Source organism: Phyllostomus discolor, chromosome 13 (assembly GCF_004126475.2).
Source record: "Phyllostomus discolor isolate MPI-MPIP mPhyDis1 chromosome 13, mPhyDis1.pri.v3, whole genome shotgun sequence".
NCBI lineage: Eukaryota > Metazoa > Chordata > Mammalia > Chiroptera > Phyllostomidae > Phyllostomus > Phyllostomus discolor.
This window is the reverse complement of record NC_040915.2, coordinates 56657368-56684864: the sequence shown is the minus strand read 5'-3', so window position 1 is coordinate 56684864 and position 27497 is coordinate 56657368. Positions and strand designations below refer to the sequence as shown.

The following is a 27497-nucleotide window of genomic DNA, read 5'->3' as shown; positions in this document are numbered from 1 at the left end:
ACACTTTTAGGGGGCTTACTCGAACACTCATCTCTCAACGCCCAGCTAAGAACCCTTGGTACCATCATTGTTCAACGCTCCCATTTTACAGAAATGGACACTGAGGCCCAGAGTGAGGAAAGGGCTTTCTTAAGATCACAGAGCAAGCCAGTAGTAGAGCTGCAGGGGCTCAGAGGACCAGAACCCCGACTTCCTTACACCCAGCGTCTGCGGAATAGTTGGGAGAGAGCTGCACCGAGGCAACGCCCACCTGGCCGCCTGCGGAAGGAAGGGGCTAGCCGAGGAGGCGGGGCTTATTCTCGCTCCTCCGCTTCTGGGTTCGGGGGCGGGGCTTTCCGCCAACCTGCTCCGCTCCAACATGGCTCCGCGGCTGTGCAGCATCTCTGCAGCGTCTCGGCGGCTGCTCGGGGGCCCCGGACCCCGCAACACGGATGCTGCAGCTGCATCTGCGGCGCGGTGAGAGCCGGACCGGGTAGGGGTGGCGTGCGTGGAGGAACAGGGCGGGTGGCCAGGGTCTGGGCATGGGAGATGCGCAGAGACTCCAGTTTGTAATCTTTGGGTTGGAGTCAGGGGCCAAATCTAGGCCTGGGGAAGAGCCCTGGGCAAGAATGGAGGAGATGGTATGTACAGGGTCTTTGTCCTAGTGGATGCCTGACTCTGGGCAGAGAATGAAAGGTGAAGGTGAATGAGAGGGGCGGGTCCTGGGACCTAGAGAGTGGGACCCGGAGAGGGCAGGAGTGGCCTTTTCCCCAGGCCTTTGCAATGATTGTGAGATGGTATCTACTGGGTGATCCTAAAGGGAGAGGCCCCTTCCCCTTCTGGACGTTCCGAGGGGAAGACTTAGGGAGAGCAATGGAAGATCCCCAAAAGCCACAGCTGTACAGACCCTTTGCTCCCCAACCCTGAACAGTACAGGTGGGGCAAAAGAGGCCTGAGAATGGATGGGAGTTGCCCAGTCACTTCCTGTGCTGTTCAGTAGCAGCACTGGGTTTGAATCCTCGTCTCCTGACACCCAGTGCTCTTTGCACCACAACCGGTGGCCTCCTGGGAGAGAGAGGCTGGCTGGCCCATGCCTTCAGTCTGGGCTTTTGTTTGGGCCCTGCTGTGGGCCGAGGCAGGGCTTGTCCTTTTTGATTGGCCCTGGGCAGCTCCTCCCTCCTCCAGCTTTGCACCCTGTACTTCCCCCATCTCTGCTCTTATCACCCTGTGCACCCTTACCTGGCTCCCCTACTAGATCATCACCTCATTTTTCTGTTTCCCCAACCCCTGGCACAGGGTTCAGGACAGTGTATACTCAAAAACAGAGGACGTGTCCCCTCACCTGTGGAAAGGAGACAGGGGTCCATCCTAACCAGCTGCACAAGCTTGAAACTGCAGAGCTTCCTCAGAGCTTGCCCTGCGATGTTAGAGCAGCATTGTGCAGTGGGGCTTTGGGGCAGCTGGGAAAGAGGAGCCGGCCTAAGCCTCCACCAGACCGCCTAACATTTGGGGAGAAAGCTGATATCATGGAAAGAGCCTGGAATCTGCCTGGCACTAGCAAATCTAATTCAGCCGTTCTTGGTGGGGTGAACTTGGGCAAGTAATTTGGCCTCTTGAAGTCTCAGATTCCTCATCTATAAAATGGGAATGGTAAAATAGTATGTATCTCAGAGTTGTAGAGGATAAAAAAGGCCATGGTGTGAGGCTGCTAGTTCCTGGTGAACAAACAACAGGTGTTGCCCCTTGCTTAAGCCTGCATCTCCAGCAATTTCTGCATGATCCCCTCATATATCAGGGCAGCAAGGGCCTTGGAGAGATCATCTCTGTGACCCCCTTGTTTTCCACGTGGAGAGATCAAGGCTGGGGAAGGGACCTCACTTCCCCAAGGTTACAGAATCAGTTGGTTGTAGAAGCCATTTGTGTGACAAATATCCAGAGGTCACACAGGATCATGGGACATAGAGGCCACCTGCTGCTCCTCACTCGTTCAGTGAGCCTTGGTTTTCTTCTCTGTTAAGTGGGCGTGGTGATCTCTGCTAGCTTTGTTCTGCAGGATTGCTGTGACTGCATGGAAGATACTTATCAAGTCCCTTAGTTACCTACTCCCTGGTCCCACGTTGGATAGAAGCGAATGTCCCCACCCCAACTGACCCTTACTCAGTCCTTCCCACCTCCCTGGAGTCACTAGAGGGACAGCAGCAGCCCTTTTGGCCTCCCCAGTTTGTGGGCATTGAAATCAGATGGACCCAGATTGGAATCCTCTTGATCATTGATTAAGGCACGGGGTATCTCTGGGCCTCATTTTTCTCAAAACATATCGTGAGGATTAGCTCTTTGCACATAGTAAGCATTCAATAAACAGCAGTCATCTGCTGTACCAGTGATCCTGTTGTTAACAGTATTTAAATTCTAATTCTTCTAGTGTGTCTTCTAAAGACACACTCTGGAACAGTAAGCAGAAATGTGGCCCTTTCTAAAGTCAGCCAACTTAAAACACAAGTGTTTCAGAATGTGCGTAGACCCCAGCTTCTCGGCAAATAAATACAACTTACCAGAGCAGTTTCATGGGGGGAGGCATCAGACTATCGATCCCTATCAAGAGTGCAAATATGTCATCTACTGAAAAGTTCTCATCTGGGACAAATATTGAGCAATTCTCATGCAAAAAGCACGGTGCTACGTATGCTGGGGGGTGGAAGGACACTAGATAGTGGCTTCCGCTATGTTTGGGGAGACAAGATGTGGTCATATGAAACTGAAAGGAGTGGGTGAAAATGCGAGAGGTATTTTTGTGGAAGGGGCTGAACTGTCCAGCTGGGGCAGATCCTTCCCAAAGACTGGACAAAGCTGTATTGTGTTTTCTAGGCCTAAGAGGCATTCTTAATAGAATTTAGATAATAAAATCTTCAGTATTTCTGGGATGGTTTACTGAGGTTACATGAAAAATAAGTGAATTGGGACAGCTCTAGAGCAGTGATTCTCAAGCTCGAGCATGCATCAGAATCCCCTGGTGGACTTGTTCAAACCCAGGTCATTGGGCCCATTCCTGCAGTCTTGGACGGAGCTGAGAATTTCTCTGGTGACACTAGTACTGTGGGTTTGAGAACCACTGAGATGGGAAGTCCTGGCTCTGTGGTTATCAAATTTAAACAGGAATTGACTCTGGAAAGCTTGACAAGGGAGATGAGAGCTAGAATCCCAAGTGGAGACATCCAGCCTTTGTTTTGTAGGCAGTGGGGAGCCACAGAAGTCTTTTAAGCAGAGGAATAGCATCACAAAAGTGGCACTTTACAAAGACTGATGGGCAGATTAGGAAAAGTGGGGGAAAGGGGGTAGCCCAGAGATCAGTTAGGAATTTAGGTAGGAATAGTGATACTAGCTACCACTGCCACTTAAAACCCTTTCTCTAAAAGGCCCATCTTCTGGCTTCTATTTTACAGATGAAAATGAGGCTCAGAGAGATGAAGCTGAGCTGGGATCAGAACCCAAGTTTGCCCAGAACCTGTGCCTTAAAAGCACTAATTCTGCTTGTGGTGGTGGGGATAGAAAGGGCCCCTGAGCCCTGTGCCCATGCTCTGAGCAAAGGTCCACCCTTTCTTTACTTTCTTGCCTTCCACTTTTTGCCACTTTCCTGCAGCTCTATCTGAGCTCCCCCACCACTCCTTTCATTCCCTGGACATGGACTGAGCATGTGCCATGTGCCCAGCACTGGGCAGACAGCAGGGCTACACAGGACAGACGACATCCCTGTCCTCGTGGGGCTGCTTCTAATGTGGAGACAATAAGCAAGGCACATTTAAAAAAAAGTATGTGTTAGAAGGAGCTACAGAAAAATAGAGAGCAAGGTGAGAGAGCTCAAGGGGAGTTCAAGGATAAGAGAATGTTGTGCTTTCACTGAGAAAATGAAATTGGAAATGTGAGCCTGACAATGCTGGCTTCCAGTGCAGCATTGCCCTAGGATCCTGCCCTAGGATCTTAGACGGGTCCCTCCTTGGGTGTTAACCTGTAGAAAAGATTCTTAGAAACAGGCTGTTCCGCCCTGCTTGTTTGACACATGGGAAACTGAAGCCCACGGGCAGGAAAGATTAGGGAGTGATGGGGAGACATGGGGGCCTGTGAGAGCTCCTGGGTCTCCCTTCCACTCCCCAGCACTGCAGCCTCCAGGCTCTTTCTCCAGGACTGGCCGCTTGGCTGTTTATCTTGGCCAGTATTGGTGTTAATAAATTACTTGGAGTCCAGTTCTGGAGCAAAGGTCTTCGTTGACAAATTGGAGATGCTGATCTTCTCCCTGCCACCACCCCTTCCAGGGGAAGCATCCACTCCACATTCAAATCAAAGGTCAGGTCCCTCTGCCAGTAAGTTTTGTTGAAACTCACTTAGTTCTTCACAGTATCTGCCTGGTGCTCCGCAGGTCAGCGCCTGACCCAGGGTGGAGACTGGCTTTAGAGGAAAGAGCTCTGGGTTGGTCCTTGCCTGCATTCTGCACCTGACTTGCTATGTGACCTTGGGAAAGTTCCATAAACTCCCTGACCTTCTATGTTCTGGTCTTGAAAATGAGGGCAGTAATAGTACCAACACTGTAACATCATTACACAGATGCAGTGGGATCATGCTACTGAAAAGCTGATCACAGATCCCTGGCACAGAGAATGTCCTCAGCAAATGTTATCTACAGAGCGAGACTCCCTTATTCTGGACCAGAATTTTCTTAGGCTACTCTACCCATCTGAGGATAAGTGTCTTGGTTTTTGTTAACAAAGCAAATGTATGCACAGTGCAGAAGGACTATGAATTCAGAAGCACTTGAAACAGGTTTTTTTTAGCTTTATGAATTATAATGAATAAAGACAAATTTAACCATCTCCCTCACCCCTCTCCCAGGTAAGCAATGTTGACAGTTTGGGACAAATTCTCACTTACCTTTCTTTGTGCTCATATAAATGTGCTTATCATTTTAAGATGTTTTTAAATTTTATCTATCCAAGTGGCTGATCCATATTTTGGAGGGAATCTGTAATCAATTTGAAATTATAAGACATTTATTCTAGCCACAGAAAAGACTCAAAAAAAGTGAAGGCTTCTCACAGGGACTCCACTGCCAGAAATCATCCACTGGGAGATTTGCTTTTCACGCCTGAATGAATGAGTGAATGAATGAATCTTGCATTGCAATGCCTTTCACCCCCTCAGTGGGCCAGATCTATAGGATCTGGAGACTGGTCAGATCACCTCCTTTGGAGGCCCTGCCCAAATTGCCAGAGGCTAAGTTCAAGCTCACTGGCCTGAGCTCTCCCAGAGTTTTGTATTCCAAGGCTCATTTCTTCCAGTGACTGTGACCTCAGGCACAAAGCCTATTTGTCTTTGGCTACCTGTCTGTTTGTGGGGCTGGAAGGGGCACAGGCCCAGTGTAGTGTGAGTACTAGGAAGGACAGTGAATGCAACATTCTTATCAGTGGGGACAGAACTTGCAAGAAAGCACAGAGTAAAAGAGCCTGGTGTGATAGGGAACAGCATACCTGGAGAGTGGGGTACACACTTGGTGGGGGAGGACGCAGAAGGGAAGACTGACAATATAGTTGGGCTGTTGAGGACTTTGGGCATCCAGCAAGGTAGGTTTGGGTTTGGTTTGACTCTTGGCAAGTGGCTGCAGTTGTGTGGCCTAAGGGGGGAACCCCTTGGAAGGAGTTAAAGCAGGGAGGCTGGAGAGAGAGAGAGAGAGATGGGAGTTGAGGCTGCCTCTCTTGGCCTCCTGAGGCTCCTCAAGTATTCAGAAAGCAAACCGGGCAGCCATGATCTCTGTTGAAGGGACGAGGTCTGCTCAGCTGGCTCCAATGGCATGTTACATTCTGGAGCTGCCACAGGATTCCGTGGTCCTGTTCCCAGAAATGTGGGTCACCATCCTCGGGGACCAGGGCACCTGAGCAGATGGAAGGGCCAAGACTCCCCATATCCCTGCATGTCCTTCTGAATTCCTTTGTCTCACAGCTTCTATTCCAAGGACAATGAAGGCAGCTGGTTCCGCTCTCTCTTTGTGCACAAGGTGGATCCCCGGAAGGACGCCCACTCCACCTTGCTGTCCAAGAAGGAGACCAGCAACCTCTACAAAATCCAGTGTGAGTGGCCACTGTGCCCACCAGCTTGCCCTTCCAGGGCCTGTGAGGGTTCAGCTAGGAGATAAGAGGGGTTGGGATATCCTGAGCTGTCCTGGGAGCCCTGGCCCTTTTGGGCTCCCCCGACCCTAGCTCCCCACTTGCACACACCCCCATTTCACCTCCCACTCTCTGTCCTCTGTTGCAGTTCACAATGTGAAGCCCGAGTGTCTGGATGCCTACAACAGCCTAACGTGAGCATCTTCCATCCACCTGTTCCAGTGCCTGTTTGGGTGGGGACTACATCCCAGTCCCATTATCCTTACAGAAATCCAGGGATGTAGATTGCAGAGCCAGAAGTCCTAAGGATGTTTTGTCCAGCATCTGCATCTTAGAGACGGGGAGACTGACACCCAGCCCAGAGGGCCTGGTGGCTGATGTGAGCCCTTTCCCATCTCTGTGCCCCTCCCACAGGGAGGCTGTGCTGCCTAAGCTGCACCTGGATGAGGACTACCCTTGCTCACTCGTGGGCAACTGGAACACGTGGTATGGGGAGCAGGACCAGGCAGGTGAGGTGCCCACCTCTGCAGTGCCACTGCCACCCTCCCCCAGGCCCCCAGCACCTCTTACACCTGGCTGCCCTCCGCTCCCTCTCCACAGCAGCACCCGGAGGGGTCTCTGTAAATGTGGTTCTCATCAGCTCACTCCCCGGCCCAGACACCTGTGTTGGCTCTCCTCTGCCCTTGGGATGGCCCATGAGGCTCTGCGGGTCCTTTTCTGCCCAGCCTCTGACCTTATCTCTCCACATCCTCCTTGCTTACTGTGCTGTCCCGCCCACGACAGTTTCACCCTCCAGTTCCACACTGTCCTTGCTGTTTCCTCTGCCTGAAGCAGGCTGTCTCCCTTGCCCACTTTCCCTGGCTCACTCCTCTACTCATCTTTTATTTTGGCATAAACATTACCTCCTCCTGGAGGCCTCCTTGATTCTTTCCACCCAAGCTGGGTCAGGTATCTCCCATGGTCCCCCCAGCCCCCAGGACTTGCCTCTTCACAGCCCTGATCCTACACCCTGTGGAGTACTCTGTCTCCCCATGTTGGTGGTGAGTTCTGGGAGGGCAGAGCCCTGCCTCTCTGTCTTCACCACTGAATCCCCAGTGTTCAGCACGTATTTGTGGGATGAACAGGGGCTCTTGTCTGAGCTGGTTCCTTGTCCCCAGCATGCTCATCCCACTCCAACTTACCCACCTCAGTTGGCATCAGCTACTAAGACCCACACATGGATTTGGTTGACTTACAGCATCTCAGCCACTCAAAGGGGCCTTGGCGTCTAGATCTGCATGGTCCAGGAAGGTAGCCACTAACCACATGTAGCTATTTAAGTTTAAATTAGGTGAAATGAAATGAAATGGAAAATTCAGTTTCTCAGTCACACCAGCTACATTTCAAGTGCCCATTGATAGACACATGTGACTTGTGGTTACCGTGTAGGATAGTACAGCTATAGAACATTTGCATCGTGGTACAAAGTGCTTTTGTATAGTGCTGATTTAGACTCTATGTGGCACAGGGAGCTCCTCTAGAGCTGCCTTGACAGAAGGTTCTCTCTAAACTTGCCTTGAACACTACCAGCAATGGGGAGCTCACTACCTCTTAAGCCAGCCTATCTGATCCTTTCATAGCTCTGATAATTATGTCTTTAAAATGAGCTGTGATAGGCAGATAGGTTTTCTTAATCATGTATTCTGTTTCAGTAACAGTCACCTATACATCAGAAGGTGTAAGAGAAAAGCAGACTGTCTTCAATTCCAGCCCCTGCAGTTCTCCCATTTTAAGTACAACTTAATCAGCTCCAGCAGCACCACTTGGATTCTTCTGTGTGTTTGCTAGCTCAGGAATGAACTTTGAGGAATGGGATCCTTGAATTTTTAAAGCATGTCCTGTGTTTTGTGTGTCTTGAAGTGTTGTCTCTTGCATAGGATCAGCTTCGGGGAAGGGGGCAGACCCTGTGAGCCATCCCTAGGAGTGGGGCTCAGGAGTCTACGTTTTAATGAATTTTTTTTAAGAACCACTGATTCATCCTCTAGAGGAACCACTTTCATTGCTAGAAAATTCTTTCTTCTCTTGGGCCTAGAATGCCCTACCTGTAACTTTTTCCTGTTGGTCCCCCAATATGAAGTTAATTTCCCTTCCACTGGTCAGCATTCCTAGTCTTGGTAGACTTCCACTCATGCAGTACTTTTGCTGTTTCTCCTCAGGAAGGGCCTTTTAAACCATAAGTTCAGACCATTTGCAGATGGGAAAAATCAAGGCACAGATGACGTCAAAAGGCAGGTGAGGGACAGGTTGGGGATAAAAGTAGTAAGAGTCTCAGCTTCCAAATGCTGGTTAGCCAACTGCCCTCAGCTCTTGCCTGCCCAGCTGACCTTTTGGGAGCTCTCCTCCCTTGTCCCAGCCATTCTCTGAAGGATGGCCACTCTGTTCCCTTTCTTCTCTTCCACAGTAACTGTTCCTTTATTGTCACAAGGTGTCATTTCCTAGGGCTGGCATAACTGAGTACCAACTAGTGGGTGGTTTAAAACAGAAATGTTTTCTTTCAAGTTCTGGAGCCCAGAAGTCTAAAATCACGGTGTGGGCAGGGCCATGCTCCTTACAAAGTCTCTAGGGCAAGCTTCTTGGTGGTTGCTGGAAATTCTTGGCATTCCTTGGCTAGTAGATGCATTGCTCCAATCTCTGCCTCCTTAGGCACGTAGTGTTTTCTCTGTGTCTTCCTCTTCACATGGTGTCCTTTCTCTCTGTATCCAAATCTCCCTCCAACAAAGACAGTAGTCACTGAATTTGAGGCCAACCTAGTATGACCTAATATTTATTTAATTACACCTACAAAGACCCTATATTTCCAAATAAAGTCATATTCCGAGGTTCTGGGCAGGCACGAACTTGGGAATAGGGGAAATATTTAACCCAGTACAGAAGCTATGATACAAAGTTCTAAGAGGACAAGAGCTTTCAGTGAATGAAAAGTAAGTCTTCTTCCTGCCTGTGATCCCCAGGTCTCAGTTCTCTGCCTCTGGGGCCTCTCCTGTCATGGTCTCTTGGGTCTCCATCGAGAGATGGCGCATGGCATGGACCAGCATCTACAGAGATGCCCTTCCACCCCTAAACACGTGTGGTAGCATACCGTACATGCTGCTCTCTTCCTTGGTTTCTTTTTTAAACTCACTGTTGTGCAATGTCCCATCTCAGCCTATCAGACCTATGTCCTCCTTTTGTCTAGCCTGTCCCCCACAGGCCTGGCTGTAAGTGTGCCACTGCACCTTGGGTGAAAATTCACATCAGATTCTTTTGTTGCTGTTGAAGGCAGTTTGGGTGGAAGCATTATTGTCATTTTAGGATGAGGACATTGGAGCCTAGAGGGGTCAAAGGGTACCATCTGGCAGAGCTGGAGCTCAAACCCAAGTCTTACAGGCTTGTGTCTGGGGTCATCCCCTACCCAGCACTGTCCCCCACCAAGGCAAAGGAAACTCAGAGAGTCCTGGTGCTCCAGAGAACCAAGCTGGAGACCACCCCGTTATATATATGCTTAGCCAACCTTGGGGTAAGTAGGGCAGGGTCACAGGGACCCCCTGACCTGAACTTCTCACCCCACAACAGTACACCTGTGGCGATTCTCGGGTGGCTACCCAGCCCTCATGGACTGCATGAACAAGCTCAAAAACAACAAGGTATGTTGGTGTCCACTTGGCAAACCTCTCTGCTTATTGGTTCTGGTCCAGCTCTGTGCTGGGGGCTGCCTCTGCCACCACCCCATGGGACACACTCCGGGGGGTGGGGGGAGTGCTTCCTGGATTTCATGCCCAGACTACCATGCCTGCAGGAGTATCTGGAGTTCCGAAAGGAGCGTAGCCAGATGTTGCTGTCCAGGAGAAACCAGATGCTCCTCGAGTTCAGCTTCTGGAATGAACCGCAGCCCAGAGCAGGTCCCAACATCTATGAGCTGAGAACATACAAGCTTAAGGTGCCTTCCTCCCACCAGATCCCTGCCTGGTCCCACTTTCCCTGCTGTACAGGTGCCCCAGGGTGGGTGGGCCCAGTGCCCCAGCACCTAGACTGTGGTTTCCGGCCTCTCCCCACTTCTGGGCTCAGACCAGAGGTGTATATGCACCTGTGTGTTAGTGCACACCCAGCTGCGAGTCAGGGCCCTCAGGGTCAAGTGACCCTGGAGCTGGGGAGACTTGGCAGTTGCCACTCTTCTCCCAGCTCAGACCCCGGGAATCTGAAGTGAGAGCTCATTCCGGTCTCTTCTGGTTCTCTTTCAGCCAGGAACCATGATCGAGTGGGGGAACAACTGGTGAGTGGCAATGCCAGGGCCTGGATGGGGGTGACCCTGCCCATCTGCCCTGCCAAGTCCCCTCCCCTGGGGTGCCACCTTTCCCAGGGCCATGTGGCAGGGAACCGTGCAACCTTTGCCCCTCATGGATCCAGGAGAAGGATCCAGCCAGAAGGTGAGGATTTTCTAGAGGATCCCCTGGAAGAACACCTATCCAGCAGCTGTACCTCTGTTACCCCATTCCCCAGCCATCTCTGAGAGCTGGGGGCCTGACCTCAGGCCTCTCCCTTGAGGTGTGGTGGAGAAGTCAGCTTGGGGCCACCTCAGGGGGCCCTTTGTACCAGCCCTGGCCTCTTCCCCACACTCTTCTGCCGTCCCAGGGCTCGGGCCATCAAGTACCGGCAGGAGAACCAGGAGGCGGTGGGCGGCTTCTTCTCCCAGATCGGAGAGCTCTACGTCGTGCACCATCTCTGGGGTAGGCTGGGCACCCTCTGGGAGCCTTCTGCTAGTCCCCTTTCTCCCTTCTTACTCCATTGTTGTTCATGCAGACAGTGCAAAGGCCCTGTGCTGGGGAAGGGCCTTCAGGATTTTGAGGAATGCAAAGGAGGCTGGTGTGGAGAGAATGGGGAGGGATGTGAGGAGATGAGGCTGGGCCTTGCAGGTTATGGGGATGAGTTGAGGTTTATTCCAAACACAACAGGAGGCTATGGCAGCATTATTAGCAACATGACATGACCTGATGCGTGTTCTAATATTCCTGTGGCTGCCACGTGCTATTCTGGTAGCACTTTGTAGGGGAGCAAGAGAGGAAGCAGGGCAACAGGAGATGGTTACCCTAGCTCAGGCAGGAGAGGTGATAGCCTGGCCAAAGTGGTGGCAGTGAGGATGCTGAAAAGTCCAGACTAATTAGTCTGGAGCGGGAAGCAGTGTGTCACTGAGGCCCTAGGAGGAGCAGGTTGGGGAGTTCAGGAGTTTAATTGTGGCCCTGAAAGTGTTACATTTGAGGTGCTGACACATCCAAGTGGAGATATTAAGTGGGTACTGGATAAATGAGTTTGGGGGCTGTGGGCAAGTTCTGGGTGGATATATGGAAATTTGAGAGTTGTCAACAAATGTACTTATCAGATGAGGTTGTCAAAGCGGACAGTGTTTACTGACATTCCGAGGTATCGGGGAAGAAGATAGAGGGCAGGTTTGGAGCAGTGGGAGGAAAGCCCTCTTCTGGGTACCAGGGTCAGATCCTCTGTGCCCAAAAAATGAGGCAATGCCTTTCCCACAGCCTATAAAGACCTGCAGTCCCGGGAAGAGACTAGAAATGCTGCTTGGAGGAAGAGGGGTTGGGACCAAAATGTCTACTACACAGGTGAGGACCGCCTCCTCTGGGCTGGGGTGTGGGGAGGTGGGGGGGGTCAGAGGACCTTGGAGGTCATCTGTTAGCAACCTCACTTGATTCCCTCCACTGATGGGGAACTTGCTTTAAAAGCAATGAGTTATTGGGCTTCTGTCCTGGTGGCACACTTCCACGTGACCCAGGCAGTCCTAAGTGAGTGCTCTAGGGGAAGATACAACAACCAGGAGGTCCCTTCCTCAGACAAGTGAAGTAGTTCAGTGTGCCCTGCGACCTCGGGCATGGCTCTCCACCTCGTCAAGGCTGTTTCCTCACCTGTAAAATGGTGATGGTGATAGTGCCTGCCTTGGAGGGCTAGAAGGAGGATTCCAGGCGCTAATTTATGAAAAGTGCTTCACCCAGATTCTGACACAGAGGATGCGTGCAGCAAATATTTTCTAGCAAGTTGTTTGTCACTCTGCTGGGCCTCCTACCACCGCTTGGAGTCAGTAGGTGTTGACTGAGCCCTGGCTGTGTGCCAGGGACTGTGGGGGGTGGGGGTGTGTGGCTGGGGCACCCCAGAATGAACAGAGGCCTTTCCTTTAGTATCAGCATCCCTTGGAGCCTTTAGAAATGCTGAATCTCAACCCCCTCTGCCACCCACTGAATCAGAATTTGCACTTTAACAAGAACTGTAGATAGTCTGAATGCACAGCAAAGTGTGAATAGCTCTGAGCAGGTAGGAGTCTCACCTCCATGGTAACTTTGGGGTTGACCCATTCTGGGTTACAACCTCTCCATCTGTAAAATGAGGCAGTTGAAATAAATGTGTTTTTTTTTTAATTTATTTTTAGAGAGGGGAAGGGAGGGGGAAAGAGAGAGAATCAATGTGTGGTTGCCTCTCACATGGCCCCCACTGGGGACCTGACCTGCAACCCAGGCATGTACCCTGACTGGGAATTGAACCTGCGATGCTTTGGTTCGCAGCCCACACTCAATGCACTGAGCTACGCCAGCCAGGGCTGAAATAAATCTGTTTTTCAAACCTCAGCCGCTTGAGGACTCCCTCCCAGCTTTTGTCCTACCAGTGTACTGTTACAATTATTTTCTTGGCACTTTTCTTTAAATCCCCCTACTTTGTTCTTTCCCTAGCATTGTCATAAGCAATAGGATCTGTGAAGTCACTTTTTACTATTATCTTTTCCACAAACTCAGGAAAATAAATATATAATTATGAAAATACTTAAATGTTGCATTTCATCATCACCTAAGTCCCCTCTTCCACAATTTGGAAGACCTGCGGCTCTCCATGAGTCGTTCCAGAAGGGCAGTGAGGCGTTTCCTGTCTCAGCATCCCTGGCACTCTCCCCCTTCAAAAGCACGTTTCCTGCGTTAGCCTGTTTTATTGACTCTGTGACCTCTGCATCTCTCTGCAGTCCCCCTGGTACGACACATGGAGTCTCGGATCATGATCCCTTTGAAGATCTCACCTCTTCAGTGATATTGCTGCTGCCTCCACCTCATTCCCCTTCTCCCTCAGGGCAGCCACGGACAGAGGAGCTCCCAGTTGTGCTGTCTTGGTTCTCTCTCAGATCTCGGAGGACTCTGGGGGCTAGTGCTCAGCTCAGACAGTGGGGGGCTGAAGGATGACAGGGTTCTGAGAACTTCTAGCTCTGCCTGGAGACTTCCCACCTTCCCCACCCACTCCTTCCCCTGTGCTGGAAGCAGTCTGTAATTTCTCTGAATGAAGAACAGCAACCTTTTATGTCTTCCCCTGAAGATTCCTCATCTCAAGTCCACCAGTCCCCAACTATCACCATGGAAAACCTCAGTTTAGCTTTAGTTGCTCGAAACATTGTATGTGTAGTGGTTAGAGGTGGGGTGGGAAGGGAAGAGGTGCAACCAGACCAGACTCTCAGGAATTCCCTGGTCTCTACTGGGCCACCCACTTGGCTGAACAGTCTGAACCAAATCCCTCCTGCAGGGGAAAAGCCTAGAATTGCCACAAGAAATAAAGGAAAACCCTAGATTAGCAAAGTCAGCAGTAGGTCCACCTAATTCACCTAGAAAAGCTGGGAAAAGGGAGCTGGAAAGGTTCTGGGGGTCAGGACCCCTGAAGGTAGAACATAGAATTCAGAACTTGGGTTTGAACTGCAGAACTTGGAATACAGAATGGGAAAGAGAACAGACGTGACAGAAGACCACTTGGGAGGGGTTCCTAATACAAGACACTTGGAAAGAGGCTCATCTGTTTTCCTTCTGCAAAACAAATGTGTAGTTCCAGCCCTTCTGTGCAGGGAGTCTCCTGCCCTCCCTTTCCCTTCCTGTAGGCAAAGATATGGGCCTGAGCCTGTATTTCCCTCACCCTGCATCCCTTTTTCTCCCTCTTCACATTCGATCAGCCCAACCCTCATTCTCCGGGGCCACTCGAAATGTGGAGTGGGGTCAGTGACTTTGAGGGCCTCCTCAGTGACCCCCACACTTAGATCTTCTGGGTAGATTTATTTTGCCTCCCTTTCAGGAAAACTTGTGCTGGAGTTGCTGATGGTACCAATTAAATGTTTACTATAAACCATTGTGTCTTTTCTTCATCTGCAAAGAACTTTTTGGTAGGTGGCTGAGGCCCCGCCAGCTTCCCAGTTCCAGCTGCTGATTTACCCCCCTGTATGGTATTGTGCTCCCTGAACTACTCTCAGGGATGGCCTGCCCCCATGGCAGAAGGAATTTCCCTATATAACCAGGGATTCAAGACATCAGTGTCTCTACCCCCAGATAAGTAGGGTTTACCCTGCCTATACAATTTCTACCAGGGACAGAAAATACTTGAAACTGTCAGATGCTGCATTAGAAATTGTGACTGCCCTGGGCTAATTGAAAATGGGACACTACTGATGCACCAGTGGTAAAAATACCTGTAAGGTGGGGTTAATGCCCTCCCTGACTTGCTGTCCTGACTACTGTGGGTGTTAGGGTGAATATGACAGTTGTTACAAGCCCAGGTTATGAAGGTAAACCCTCAGGTCCAAGTCTTGACACTGCCACGCTCTTGGGTTATCTTGGGCATAACGCCAGTTCATTTAACAAAGACTAGGCACAGAGCCTACTAGATGCTGGGCTTGGGACACTGGGGAAAGTGAAGGCAACACATTTAGAATGTTCATCCTTGGAGTCCTGGCCGGGTGCTCAGATCGTCCATACACCAAAATTGTAGGTTCCATCCTGGTCAGGGCACATACATGAAGCAACCAATGAATGCACAACTAATTGGAACAACAAATGGATGTTTCCCTCTCTGTAATCAATAAAAATAAAAGATTGCCCTTGCAGCTTCAGTTTCCTGGTTTTAGAGGGCAGCGTGAGGATGTTGGCGATTGGGACACTCCCAGGCAACCCAGCAACCCAATAGTCCCGGCATCGTGGTGCTACGTCATCCAGCCACTGCCTGCAGAGTAGCCCGGTCGCTTTCCCGAGCCTCCGCGCTTCACTTCCGGCCTCCGCTCCTCGCTTCCGGCCGCTCCTCCTTCCTTCCGCTTCTCGGTGGTGCGCGGGCTGCAGGTCTCCCCGACTCCTGAAGTGGGTCGCTCTATTGGACAGGCTCAGGACGCTGTTCGGTGAGGAGGGGATCGGGACCGTGGAAGGGCGGCAGGGCCAGTCTGGATGCTCTGGGACTGAGGTGCGGATCACCCGAAGGGCGTCCGCGAGCTGGAGTCCGGCCCGGGTTCTCCACCTTCACGCCCGGGTTCCGGGCCCGTCAGTGCCGCGCGGCCCCGCGCGCTCAGTTTCCTCCTGTGGGAAATGTTGGCTGCAGGTTGTAGGCCCCACATTGTAGCTTCTAGATGACGACGATGATGGTGGTGATAACCGCCGGCTCACATTGTGCGTTTTTGTGTGCCAGACACTCTGCAATGTGCTGTCAAAGTCGGCATTCCCCACATTTAAGCCTTTCAGGTCTTACCTTTGTGGGTCTCACCTTTGTGGGTTTGGCCAAATCAACTTAAATGTAGGACTGCTTATTAAAGGTTTTTAATTGAGTCACTTTTAAAATTTAAATTCATTTTAAGAGAAAAGTTTGTCTTTATCATAAATATAAAACTTCTTTCGTTTGTCATATGCGGAAGGTAATGATAAAAATTAATGTATTTTAGCCCTGGCTGGTGTGGCTCAGTGCATTGAGTGCCAGCCTATGAACCAAAGGGTCACCAGTTTGATTCCCAGTCGGGACACTTGCTGGGTTTTGGGCCAGGTCCCCAGAAGGGGGCGCATGAGAGGCAACCACGTTCTCCCCCCCCCCCCTCTAAAAATAAAGAAATAAAATTTAAAAAATAAAATAAAATGAAAACAGATCGTTAATAATTCTGTCTAGATTTCATTGTCTAAGGCTCTGAGATAAGTCCTTTTGTTAACAAAGGAACATGGGTGTTCACAGATGTTAGAGACAATCTAGGGAAATGAGACGTTTTCTTTGAAGCAATGAGAAGGTTCTAAAAAGAATTGAAAAGAGATTAATTTTCTCCTCAGGTGTTCAACATCATTTAAAGATCACGCATGTACTGTCTAAAGCCCCACTCCCAGATCATCTTCATCACGTTCCACAGTGGAGGGCATTCCTGTGTTAATGTCCACAACAAACCCTGAGGTAGGGACTGGAATTCCCATTTGATCTGTGAGGAAAGGCCCAGAGAAAAGTGAAGTGTCTTGTCCCAGGACTCAGCCATAAAACAGAAGGGAGGAGACTCCGTCTTAGGGCTGTCTGACTTGTCTACCATGAGCTACAGGCTCCCTCAGTAATAGTTACAGACAGATTTTGGGAGTAAGGGGAATAGTGCTGCCCACCTCAGGGGGCTGTAGTGACAATCAGGAGAGATGGCAGGGGGAGGATGCTTTGTGACCCTAGAGCTCCATGAAATGTAGGCTCTGGTCTTTTAAATTTTAGGGTTAACCAGGGAGTTGACAGCAGCCCCCGATGAGATGGTAGCAAGACTAGGAGGCATATAATGTCGTTAAGAGCACTGATGTGGCATCAGATGGAGCCAAGCCTTAGCATAATAGCTGTGTAAGCTTGGGCAGCTCATGCACCTTTCTGATCCTCAGTGTTCTCATCTATAAAATGGTGCTTCTTATCTAAAAGGTTTGGATAAAGACCAAATGAGAACATACTCATAAAGTGCCTAGATCAAGGTCTAGCACACAGTGATCAATCAGTAGTATTGGGAATATGCCAGGCTGCGGAGTTTAGTCAGTGGTGTCGTGGTGTTGCCTCTAAAGGGGGTGGAGGTGAAGAAGATGGGTTCCTTTTGGACAGGCTGAGGGATAACCCTTCCGCCTTTTTACAGAGGATTTAACTGAGGCTTAGCGTTGAGTCTTTTCTTGAGTTACCAAGGGTGTAAGTGATCAGAACTGCTAGTTAAACTTCAGTATTGTGACTCTAGGAAGATCTCCAGTACCAACTTTAGAAAAATCTCAAAAGCTTTCTCCCCTGAACAGGTCTCTGCTATTTCTTCCTGACCTGACCAAACCACCATGTCATCAGAATCAAGCAAAAAAAGGAAACCCAAAGTGATCCGCAGTGATGGAGCTCCAGCTGAAGGGAAGCGAAATCGTTCTGACACTGAGCAGGTGAGGTTAGCCAAGGCTGCCGCACTGCTGAGAACTGCAGCTCGTGGCCAGGCACCTGGATATGGGTTTGTAGCAGTTAAGGGTCACAGGAACAACTTCCCAGGTGGCCTCTGTTTAACAGGGTGCCCAGAATTCACTTAGCTCTACAAAGTCTGAGTATCCACATCAGGTGTTGCTGCAGCATCCCAACACCCAACAAGCCTATATTAGACATGATTAGTGCCTGAACAGAGAATGCATTCTAGTGTGGTATTTCCCGTTTTCCTGATGATCAGAAGAGGGCAGTCCCTCTGCAGCATGCCACTCGAGCTTTGGGGATGTGGTGGCCCTGGTCTGCTACTGAGACAGTACCAGAACCACATGCCCACAGAACCTCTTCTGTGGTCTGAGAGCTCAAGTGGCCAGCAGGATCTCCTTTTGCTATTTCTCTGTCCTTGAATCTGTCAAGCTAATTTATTACTTGTTTTGATTATTTGGTTGGTTATGTGTTTTGTTTGTTTTTAAAACTAGAACAGAAACAGATCAGCTTAAATTTAAGTGAAAAGTGATACCTTCCTCAGATTAGGAAATCAAGATGAATGAAGAGATCCTTTTGAGGGCATTGATTCTGACTCTCTCTTTTTTTTTTTTAATTTTAAAGATTTTATTTATATATTTTTAGTGAGAGGGGAAGGGAAAGAGAGAGGGAGAGAAGCATCAATGTGTGGTTGCCTCTTATGCACCCTGTACTAGGATCCTAGCCTATAACCCAGGCATATGCCCCAACTGGGATTTGAATCAGTGACCCTTTGGTTCACAGGCCCATGCTCAACCTCCTGAGCTATATCAGCCAGGGCTGACTCTCTTTTTTAGTGGAAAGAAAACTGGTATATAGCATGTTAGTTTTAGGTATACAACAAAGTAATTCAATATTTGATATATTGCAAAATGGTCACCACAATAAGTCTAGTTAACATTTCTCACCATACATAGTTAACAAAAAATTTTTTTCTTGTAATGAGAACTTTTAAGATGTACCCTCTTAGCAGCTTTCTAATGTGCAGTACAGTATTATTAACTATTAATTTTCTATTAAAGAGATGTGATCTGTTTACTCCAAAGGCTGGGAGACCAGTTATGATATTTTAGTCTCTAGTAAAGCTTAATTTGTCCATCTGAACACTCTTCTATAGGAATTTGGTTATATTAATTCTGGTTTATCTAGGTAGGGGACTGTCTGGCTATCATGCAACCATTTTGATGGAGATATGTGTGGGAATGGAAAGTTGCACTAAACAGCATGGACAGTATGATCTCATTTTGTTAAAAAATAAAATTTGTGCCCTGGCTGGCATAGCTCAGTGGATTGAGCGCGGCTGTGAACCAAAGCATCGCAGGTTTGATTCCCAGTCAGGGCACATGCCTGGGTTGCAGGCCGTGGCCCCCAGCAACCGCACATTGATGTTTCTCTCTCTCTCTCTCTCCCTCCTTTCCCTCTCTAAAAATAAAATAAATAAAACCTTTAAAAAATAAAAATAAATAAAAATAAATAAAATTTGTGTTTGTCCACTGTATTAACAATGGAGTTATTTCAGACTGGGAGGTGAAATTATAGGCAATTTTTCTTTTCTCTATCTTTAAGATTTTATTTATTTTTAGAGAGAGGGGAAGGGAGGGAGAAAGAGAGGGAGAAACATCAATGTGTGGTTGCTTCTCGCACGGCCCGAACCAGTGACTCTGGTTCACAGGCCAGCTCTCAATCCATTGAGCTACACCAGCCAGGGCAGCAATTTTTCATTTTGTTTTTTGATACTCCTCTCTATGTTCTGAATCTTTGTCACTAAGCATACATTACTTTATAATCAGAAGAGTAATTATTTTCCATTTTGAAACAGGAAAACAGTTGACATGAGGAACAGATCCTTTAGAGACCTGATTTGGGGCTTCATTACTACTGATCTCAGCCCCTATCCCTCCCTATCTGTGGTCCTAACAGGGAGACTTCTACTCCCTCCCCAAGGCCTGTATCCTTGCCTCCGCAGGAAGGTAAATACTACAGCGAGGAGGCCGAGGTGGACCTGCGGGACCCTGGAAGAGACTACGAGCTGTACAAGTACACGTGCCAGGAGCTGCAGAGACTCATGGCTGAGATCCAGGACCTGAAGAGCAGGGGAGGCAAGGATGTGGTAAGGAGTGGACTCGACAAACATGGACCTGGTGGGTGTGCATGGGTGGGCCCAATCTGCACCTACAGAGCCCTCCTGATCTTGATCTTGGTCTCCTGTCTTAGCCTTGAGTAGTTGGTTGCAGCCTGGGGGCTCTGGAGACTTGCCTATTAACTTACTGGAACTTCTCATCACTGCCCAGTCACCAATTATAGTAATGAAAGCACAGGATAATTATTTCTTGCATACCTATAATTTGATAATTCATCCAACTATTGTAATATTTATTAAGTGCTAAGTATTTTACTAGGTGATGAGAAATGATGGTACATGTGTTTCCATGCTATTCTAAGGATGGATATATACAAGTAAATCGTAGATATCAAAAGTGAAATTGTTAATATTAAATGAACCAACCAAGCTTCTAGGCAGAGAAACTAAACAGAGTGACTACAAACTAGATGGATAAGTTTAAAACAAAGCAGAACAACCCTTATTTTTCCAGGAATCTCTTTTATTTGTGCTTATACTGGTCAATATTGTTAAGATTATTGTTTTTTTTTAAGATGTTATTTATTTTTTAGAGAAAGGGAAAGGTGGGTAGAAAGAGGGAGTGAAACGTTGATTGGCTGCCTTTCGCAGGCCCCGAAGTGGGGACCTGGCCGGTAACCCAGGCCTGTGTCCTTGACCAGGAATTGAACAGGCGATGCCTCAGTGTGCAGTCCGCTGCTCAACTCACTGAGCCACACCAGCCAGGGCTGTTGAGATTACTATATCCTTTCTCTTACTGTACTCAAACTTTATAGCTCTGATTCTGCTATTTTCGTTTAAATTTTTCTATAATGTTATTTTAGAGGTCAAATTATTTGGCAAGATGTTGCTGTTATTAGGGTCTCTGTGCTATATGTGGGGCCAGATGTTTGCACTTCCCCCATCTTCAATTCTTAATACTTTGGTCCAAGCAGAAATTGCTTTTTTTGGCCTAAAAACCTTAAGCATTTCCCTTGTACAGTCAGTCATTCTGTCATTTCTCTGTGACGCTTCTCATGGTTCTGAGCGCCTTCCAGTGTCTTCATGTTGGAGCAGGAGGAAGCTGCGCCAGCACCTGTTGTTGAGGCTTACCGGTTTTTCCTTGCTTGCAGGCAGCTGAGATTGAAGATCGCAGGATCCAGAGCTGTGTGCATTTCATGACTCTAAAGAAGCTTAATCGATTGGCCCACATCAGGCTGAAGAAAGGGAGAGATCAAACCCACGAGGTAGAAGTTGGGAGGTTTAACTCTCCTTCTCCCCCATCCCCTTCTCAATCTCCTTTACCCCTTTTTCTGAGTTTGCTGCTGCTCTGCTCCATCCTGCCCCACCCCGACTTGCCCCGCTCACCTCTGACCTTGTCCTCTTTTCAGGCCAAGCAGAAAGTAGACGCCTATCACCTGCAGCTCCAGAACCTGTTGTATGAGGTGATGCACCTGCAGAAGGAGATCACCAAATGCCTGGAGTTTAAGTGAGTTTTGGAGGACAGGGCTTTGGCAAGATGGTCTGTTGGTAACTGCCTTTTTCCTGCATAGCTCTGTGTGAGCTAGTCTTTTAAAAAAGAAATGGGATGATTGTGGAGACTGTAGGACCTGGGAGAAGGGTGTATAGATGACTTTGGGAAAATTGGAAGTAGTTTCAGGCTACTCTAAGAAACTCAGAAGCCTATCTGACCCTTTTAAATTTTGAGCTCTGTACCTGGTAAAAGCAGTTGTCTCTCCCTAATAGGGACCTCTGCATTCATTACCAGTTTGATTCCTGAGCACTTGTGTGGAAGCAACTCACTTCCAGTCATGTCCTGTTAACCTCTGGCCCAGTTTCCATCTCTAAAGTTCCAACAATTCATTTTTGCAAGTGGATTTTATTCTTTGGAACCTGCATTTCTTACTGCTTAGCTGCCTGCAGGTGAACGAACTAGAGTTTGGCAGTGTTCTTTTAAAAATGTGATTAATGCCTCTTGGCTGATCTGAGCTGAAAGATGAGGAGGAGGAGGAGGGAGTAGACAGAAGAAGAAAAGGGAACGTGTTCTCACCTGGTCAGGCCCAGTTGCGCAAACTGAAAGAAGGCAGGTTATATGTGTAATGAACTTGGGGGGAGTGGGCACATCGGACATTGGGTCTAGTGTATTTTTAATAGTGATAATGCTGATTTTTGAGAGGCATCTTTATCTGTTCCACAAAGTCATCAGATAATAATACTTAAATACTAATACAGGTGAAATCCACATCAGGTCGGTACCTGAGTTAATAGTCTTGTATAGTTGTCACTTTCCTGGTTTTGACTTTGTACTGTTTAGATATTATTGGAGGAACCCAGGGGAAGGGTGCATGGGGGAAATAAATGCTCGGTACTATTTTTGAAATATCTTGTGACTCTTAAACTATTTAAAAATAAAGGTATAAAAACAAAGTAAAAGAATGCATGCCCCTACCTGTAACCACTGTTCAGATGAGAACTGAGAAACCCAGAATACAGTGGAACTAACCCATGGAGAGGCCAGTGGCTGGAGTGATACAGCCTGGATTCAAATCTCGACTCTGCCACACACTAGCTGCATGTGACCTTGGGCACACTGTTTAGCTATGGAAGCTTCCACGTCATTTGAAAAATGGAGATAAAAATTCCCATTTACAGGGTTGTGAGAATTAAGTCCGGTGAGGATGACATACACTGTGCATTTCATGTACAGTAGCTACTGTTATTATTGCCATCATTTCTTCACGACCTGTGCACTATGTTAATACAGGGCAGAGCGCTGGATTTCTTTTCTTTATACACATGTGTCACTCTGCATGCAGCATTTAAAGCCTCTCGATCGTATTTCCACCTGGTGATGCCATGCTGGATCTTCCCCGTCCTGTGCTTACACAGTTAACATTTGGAACTTCAGTGCAGACCCTTATGTTTACTTCTGTTAAATGATATTTCTTGGTTCTAACCTGACAGTCTACGCCTAGACCATAGTGTTTTTACTTGACTTTTTAAGCAAATAGCTCTCTTGCTCAGCCTGGAGATGTCTTGTGAGTTTGATAAGCATGCCTTCCAGGTCTGTAGCTAATTCATGGACAAAAAGGCTGGGCAGCATGGCTAAGGAGCCTGTGGTGTGCCACCAAGTGTCTTTCCTCAGCTGAAACCTCTGCTAATGCGCATTTGCTGAGAAGACTGGATTCCATGTCCCTGGGTAGCTGTGGGCCTGCTTAAGCCACAGCGTGGGTTCCTGAGAACAGCAGCTTAACTAACCTTCATTTTTGTCTGTAGGTCGAAGCATGAAGAAATCGATCTGGTCAGTTTAGAGGAGTTTTATAGAGAGGCTCCTCCAGATATCAGCAAGGCTGACATCACCAAGGGAGACCCTCACCAGCAAACGCTTGCACGTCTGGATTGGGAGCTGGAGCAGCGGAAAAGGTGGTGTTTCCTCCTTCTTGACCTTGTTAACCTGTGCAGACCAAGTGCTTTCACCACAGGAGGCAGTACTTTGTTATGACCCACAATCTGCTGCGCAACTAGCAGAATAGCCTCTGAGACCAAATCTCATATTGTGATTTATTCACGTCTGATAGTTAAAATTTGGACAATCGTGTTGTGAGTGGGGTTGGAATTGCTTAAGGCTATTCACAGAAAGTTGGAGTAAGCTTTCTTTTAAAATCTTAACCACCTGAGCCCTAAATACTTTCTCGGTCTTTCCCCCTGCCTATAAGAATATCCCTGTGTGTGTGTTGTTTTAATCCTCACCCAAGGATATGTTTACTGATTTTAGAGAGAAAGGAAGGGAGAATGGGGAGAGAGAAAGAAGAAAAAAAATCAACGTGAGAGAGAAACATCGATCGGTTGCCTCCTGTATGTGCCCCCACCAGGGATCAGACATACAACTTTGGCATGTGCCCTGACTGGGAATTGAACCTGCAACCTTTTGGTATACGGGCTGATGCTCCAATCGTCTGAGCCACCTGGTCAAGGCTCCCTGTGGTATTTTAAAGCTTTGTAAACATTTATTCTAGAAAGTTGCACAACATTCAACATATAGGCAAATTGTAATTCTCATCATCATTCCTTGATTGGATTGGACTCTTAGGTTGTTTCCATTTGGGGGGATCATAAATAATGCTTCAAGGCATACCTTTAGATATAAGACTTTCCTGTACTAATAAAGAGCTTTTAGTTATCAACTATAAATAGAATGTCTATACTGTGTACTTTAGGTCTTTCTAAGAATATGGACGGTATTGTTTATATTTTTTAATTCTGGAATTTTAATAGCTTCATTCTTCCATTATGGTGGCTTTTTCCCTTTCATATTTATACAAGAATTCTAGGGCTTTGGGTTGGCACATCTCCTTTCTTTGTTGGAGAAGCAGCTGTTTTTTTCTCTTGCTTTTTTCTGTTATACATTGTATTCTGTGCCTTTGGTCCGTGTTATGAATTTAATAAGCACTAAGTCTGATTTCTCAGGAACTGGTGTCAGTTATTTAGCAGATAGGGCTGGCCTGGCACCGCCTGTGTCCTGGGCATAGGTTAAACTGTGAGTGTTGCATTCCTGTGGTGCTGGTCTGGAATCCATCCCGAGTCTGCCCTGCTCAAGCCCCTCGATGGCTCATTTGAGTCCTGTAGCTGTTAGGTCCACATATTTGTGAAAGTGTGGGTCTTGCCACTGGAGGCAAGAAATGGACCAGAAGCTGGCTAGTATGGCTCAGTTGGTTGGAGCATCATTCCATAAACCAAAAAGTTGTGGGTTCAATTCCTGGTCAGGGCACATGCCTAGGTTGCAGGTTAGGTCTCTGGTCTGGGCGTGAACGAGAGGCAACCGATTGGTGTTACTCTCTCACATCAAGGTTTCTCTCCTCCTCTCTTGCTCCCTTCCCCTCTGTAAAATCACTAAGCACGTCCTCAGGTCAGGATAAAAAAATAAAAAGAAAGAAATGGAACAGACGATGACACAGGTATTTGCTAGAGGTTATGGACAGGGCCTCCGGAGCCGGACAGGCACGGATTCAAAGCTCAGCTCTGTGCTTGCTTTTAAGTGGATGACCTTGGGCAAGTTACCTGCCTCCCTGATCCTTCATTTCCTCCTTTGAGGATAAGAAAAGTCCCTATCTTTCAGTGTTTTTACAAGGATTAAATGCAGTAATGCTTATAAAGAGTTCTTCAAAGTACCTGGCACATAATAAGTGCTAGGTAAACATGAGTTCCTCAAGAGTGCTGTTATTAGGTGAATTCTGACAGTGAACAGGCATGTCAGGACAGTCCTGGAGAGCATCCAGTGTCAGTGCTCTGTCCTTTTCCAACAGGCTGGCGGAGAAGTACCGGGAGTGCTTGTCCAACAAGGAGAAGATCCTTAAGGAGATTGAGGTGAAGAAGGAGTACCTGAGCAGCCTCCAGCCTCGCCTGAACAGCATCATGCAGGTGAGGGCCTCCCCACAAACCTCCACACCCTCAGCCTTCGCCTTCACTGAAGAACCAGTGAGGCCTTGCCGATCTGCATTGCCAGCAACCATGTCTCCCTCTGGGATTTGCCAGGTGCGTTATCCTAACCTGGGTTAACATGCAGTGTGAGGATGGTCCTGGCTGAAGTCCTGCCCAGCTGGCATGATCAGGTTGTGTCCTGGGTAGAAGAAAAGCTGTTCGGGGGACTCAGGAACACATTCACACATTTATCTGGGGCGTTTTCTTTTCATCCAGAGCCTCACCCGGATAAAACACATTTGCAAACTCCTTAGTTTACCAACTGCATGGCGTTTTCCAGCTCCTGAAGTCCCCAGGCATTGCAGTGTGTTTCTGTGGATATCTGTTTGATTCCCCCCGATTATACCTCGGGCAGATCCTCAGATCTGCTCAATCTGAAGAGAACCTTAATCATGTTTGAAAGCCATTAGGTGCCTTAGGAGGAAAAGTCCCCACTTTACCTGTAAAATGTAATGTCTTTCTACATAGGTGACCTGATTTTGTTTGCTCTGTGAAACCAGACTTGGTCTAAATCCCTATAGTTTTATGAAGCAGGGTAAATGGTTAATATGAAGGAACTTTGCAAAAGGACCCTAGAGAAATTATAAACTCTCTTTTTCTGCGATTTGGCAAGATCCACATTTCCTCCCTTCAACTCTAGGCATAGAATTAGAATTGTTAAGACAGAAATATTCCCAGTAGCACTTCATAATAGGACAGAAAGAAAAAAACAGAAACTTTTAGTTGTACTTAATTTTTTCTGTTAAAAAATATGCTGTGCACATATTTAGGTTTTTAAAATGATTGTACTGATTTATGGAAATTTCCTCCAGCGCCGTATGAAAGCTCTAATTGTTCCATATCCTCATCAACACTTGACATTGTTGGTCTTTTTTGTTTTAAGATTTTATTTATTTTTAGAGAGAGGGGAAAGGAGGGAGAAAGACAGGATGAGAAACATCGATGTGAGAGAGAAACGTTTCCTTTTGTGAGTACCTTAACCAAGGACAAACCCATAGCTCAGGCCAGGTGTGTGCCCTGACCCGGGAATCGAACCAGCAACCTTCCCACCCAGGTTACACCAGTCAGGGTGATACTGCCGTTCTTTGTAGCAACTGTGGAGGGCATTGCTTATGGCTTTAATTTCCCCTCCCCTGGACCTGTGACAGTTGAGCACAGCACCTCTTGTGTGTCTACTGGCTTTTGGATGAACTCTTCGGTCAGGGGCCCATTCAGGTCTTTTGCCCATTTGTTTGGATTGCTTGGAGTGTTTTATATGTTTGATGTTCTGCAGATATCGTTTCCATTCTGTAGCTTTCTTCTCATGATATCTTTAATGAGCAGTGTTCTTAATTTTAATGTGATCTAATTGTCAGTCTCGTTCTTACAGCTAGTGCTTTTGTATCATCCCACTTAAGAAACATTTCTCGGTCCCAGTGTCATGGAGATATTCTCTTGTCTTTTTATAGAAGCTCTATTGTTTACCGTTCCCATTTAAACCTATAATCGTCCTGGAAGTGAATTTTTGTCTGTAGTGTGAGGTGAGGATCAGATTCACCCTTTTTCCCACGTAGGTATTCAACTGGTCATTTATTGAAAGGACCATTCTTTCGCCATTGTTCTGCAGCGTCGCTCTCTCATGACTCGGACGTCTGTGTGCAGGACTGGGTGTGATCTGCTGGTCTGTCTGTGCACCAGTGTCACACCGTTCTGTTTACTGTAGCTTTAGCAGAAATCTTGATGCTCAGTAGTGTAAGTGCTCCAGCCTCATTTTTTGATATTTTTGGACCTTTGTAATTACATAAAAATTTTAGCATCAGCTAGTTTGTTTTCACCTGCTGGAGTTTAGACTGGGATTGCATTTAATTTTAGATCACTTGAGGGAAAATATTTAGGTCTTCCAGGCCATTAGCATGACATATGTCTATTCATTTAGATCTTTCCTTTCTCGGGTTTTTGTGTAGAGGTTATGCACCTTCATTTATTTATTCTTAGGCGTTTGATGTTTTCTTGATGCTGTTGGAAATGTTCTCTTTTTAAGTTCATTTTCTTACTGTTTGTTGCTTGTGTAAAGAAACACAATTGATTTTTTTATATTGACCTTTTATCTACCTGTTAGATCTGTTAGCTCATCGTGTGTCACTTTCATAAATAAAAAACTATATACGATAACTAAGCAGCCACATGTTCGTATGTGGACAGCCTAAAATGGAAAAATAAAAATCCTACTTCTGTTGCATACAGGCATCCCTCCCAGTGCAAGAGTACCTGTTCATGCCGTACGACCAGGCTCACAAGCAGTATGAGACGGCCAGACACCTGCCGCCTCCCCTCTATGTCCTCTTTGTCCAGGCCACTGCGTACGGGCAGGCCTGTGGTAAGTATGGGGGCCAGATGAGGAAGAGGGGCTGAGGGAGCAGAAGCTGTGGCTGATTGGGTCGTTTGGAAGCACTGCCTGCTAAGGAGAGCTGCCAGGCCTTGCTCCAAAGCTCTCAGGTGACAAATGCTGCCTCCCCTCTGCATTACCCAGCATGGCTGCTTTGACGAGC

At 47.7% G+C, this 27497-nt stretch overlaps 2 protein-coding genes across 6 annotated transcripts in view; both read left to right on the top strand.

Annotated features, from left to right (window-relative positions):
* The first annotated feature begins 307 nt into the window (after positions 1–307).
* On the top strand, positions 308–14294 carry NIPSNAP1 (nipsnap homolog 1). The gene is made up of 10 exons (XM_028528371.2): positions 308–456; positions 5965–6092; positions 6277–6322; positions 6543–6637; positions 9720–9790; positions 9943–10083; positions 10385–10416; positions 10776–10870; positions 11675–11758; positions 13159–14294. The coding sequence occupies exons 1-10, from the start codon at positions 359–361 to the stop codon at positions 13221–13223; spliced, it is 855 nt and encodes a 284-aa protein (XP_028384172.1). The 5' UTR covers positions 308–358; the 3' UTR covers positions 13224–14294.
* Positions 14295–15204: 910 nt separating this feature from the next.
* THOC5 (THO complex 5) overlaps positions 15205–27497 on the top strand; it is a 30100-nt gene continuing 17807 nt past the window's right edge. For 2 of the 5 annotated variants that reach the window (XM_028527675.2, XM_028527673.2), the window contains exons 1-9: positions 15205–15333; positions 16241–16358; positions 17207–17338; positions 19360–19503; positions 20625–20738; positions 20883–20980; positions 22768–22914; positions 24795–24909; positions 27193–27325. In XM_028527675.2, the coding sequence (XP_028383476.1) occupies positions 17243–17338; positions 19360–19503; positions 20625–20738; positions 20883–20980; positions 22768–22914; positions 24795–24909; positions 27193–27325 (847 nt within the window). In that variant the 5' untranslated portion in view covers positions 15205–15333; positions 16241–16358; positions 17207–17242. Of the gene's footprint in view, positions 15396–16240; positions 16359–17206; positions 17339–19359; positions 19504–20624; positions 20739–20882; positions 20981–22767; positions 22915–24794; positions 24910–27192; positions 27326–27497 lie in introns of all 5 variants that reach the window. The other 3 variants (XM_036014369.1, XM_028527674.2, XM_028527677.2) reach the window with 3 other exon arrangements.

Bases quoted from the DNA above. Each gene is read 5' to 3' on its own strand.
- NIPSNAP1 (XM_028528371.2), top strand. From the start codon at position 359: ATGGCTCCGCGGCTGTGCAGCATCTCTGCAGCGTCTCGGCGGCTGCTC. The intron at 457-5,964 runs GTGAGAGCCGGA...TTTGTCTCACAG, and splicing joins GCAGCTGCATCTGCGGCGCG to CTTCTATTCCAAGGACAATG. The intron at 10,871-11,674 runs GTAGGCTGGGCA...CCTTTCCCACAG, and splicing joins CGTCGTGCACCATCTCTGGG to CCTATAAAGACCTGCAGTCC.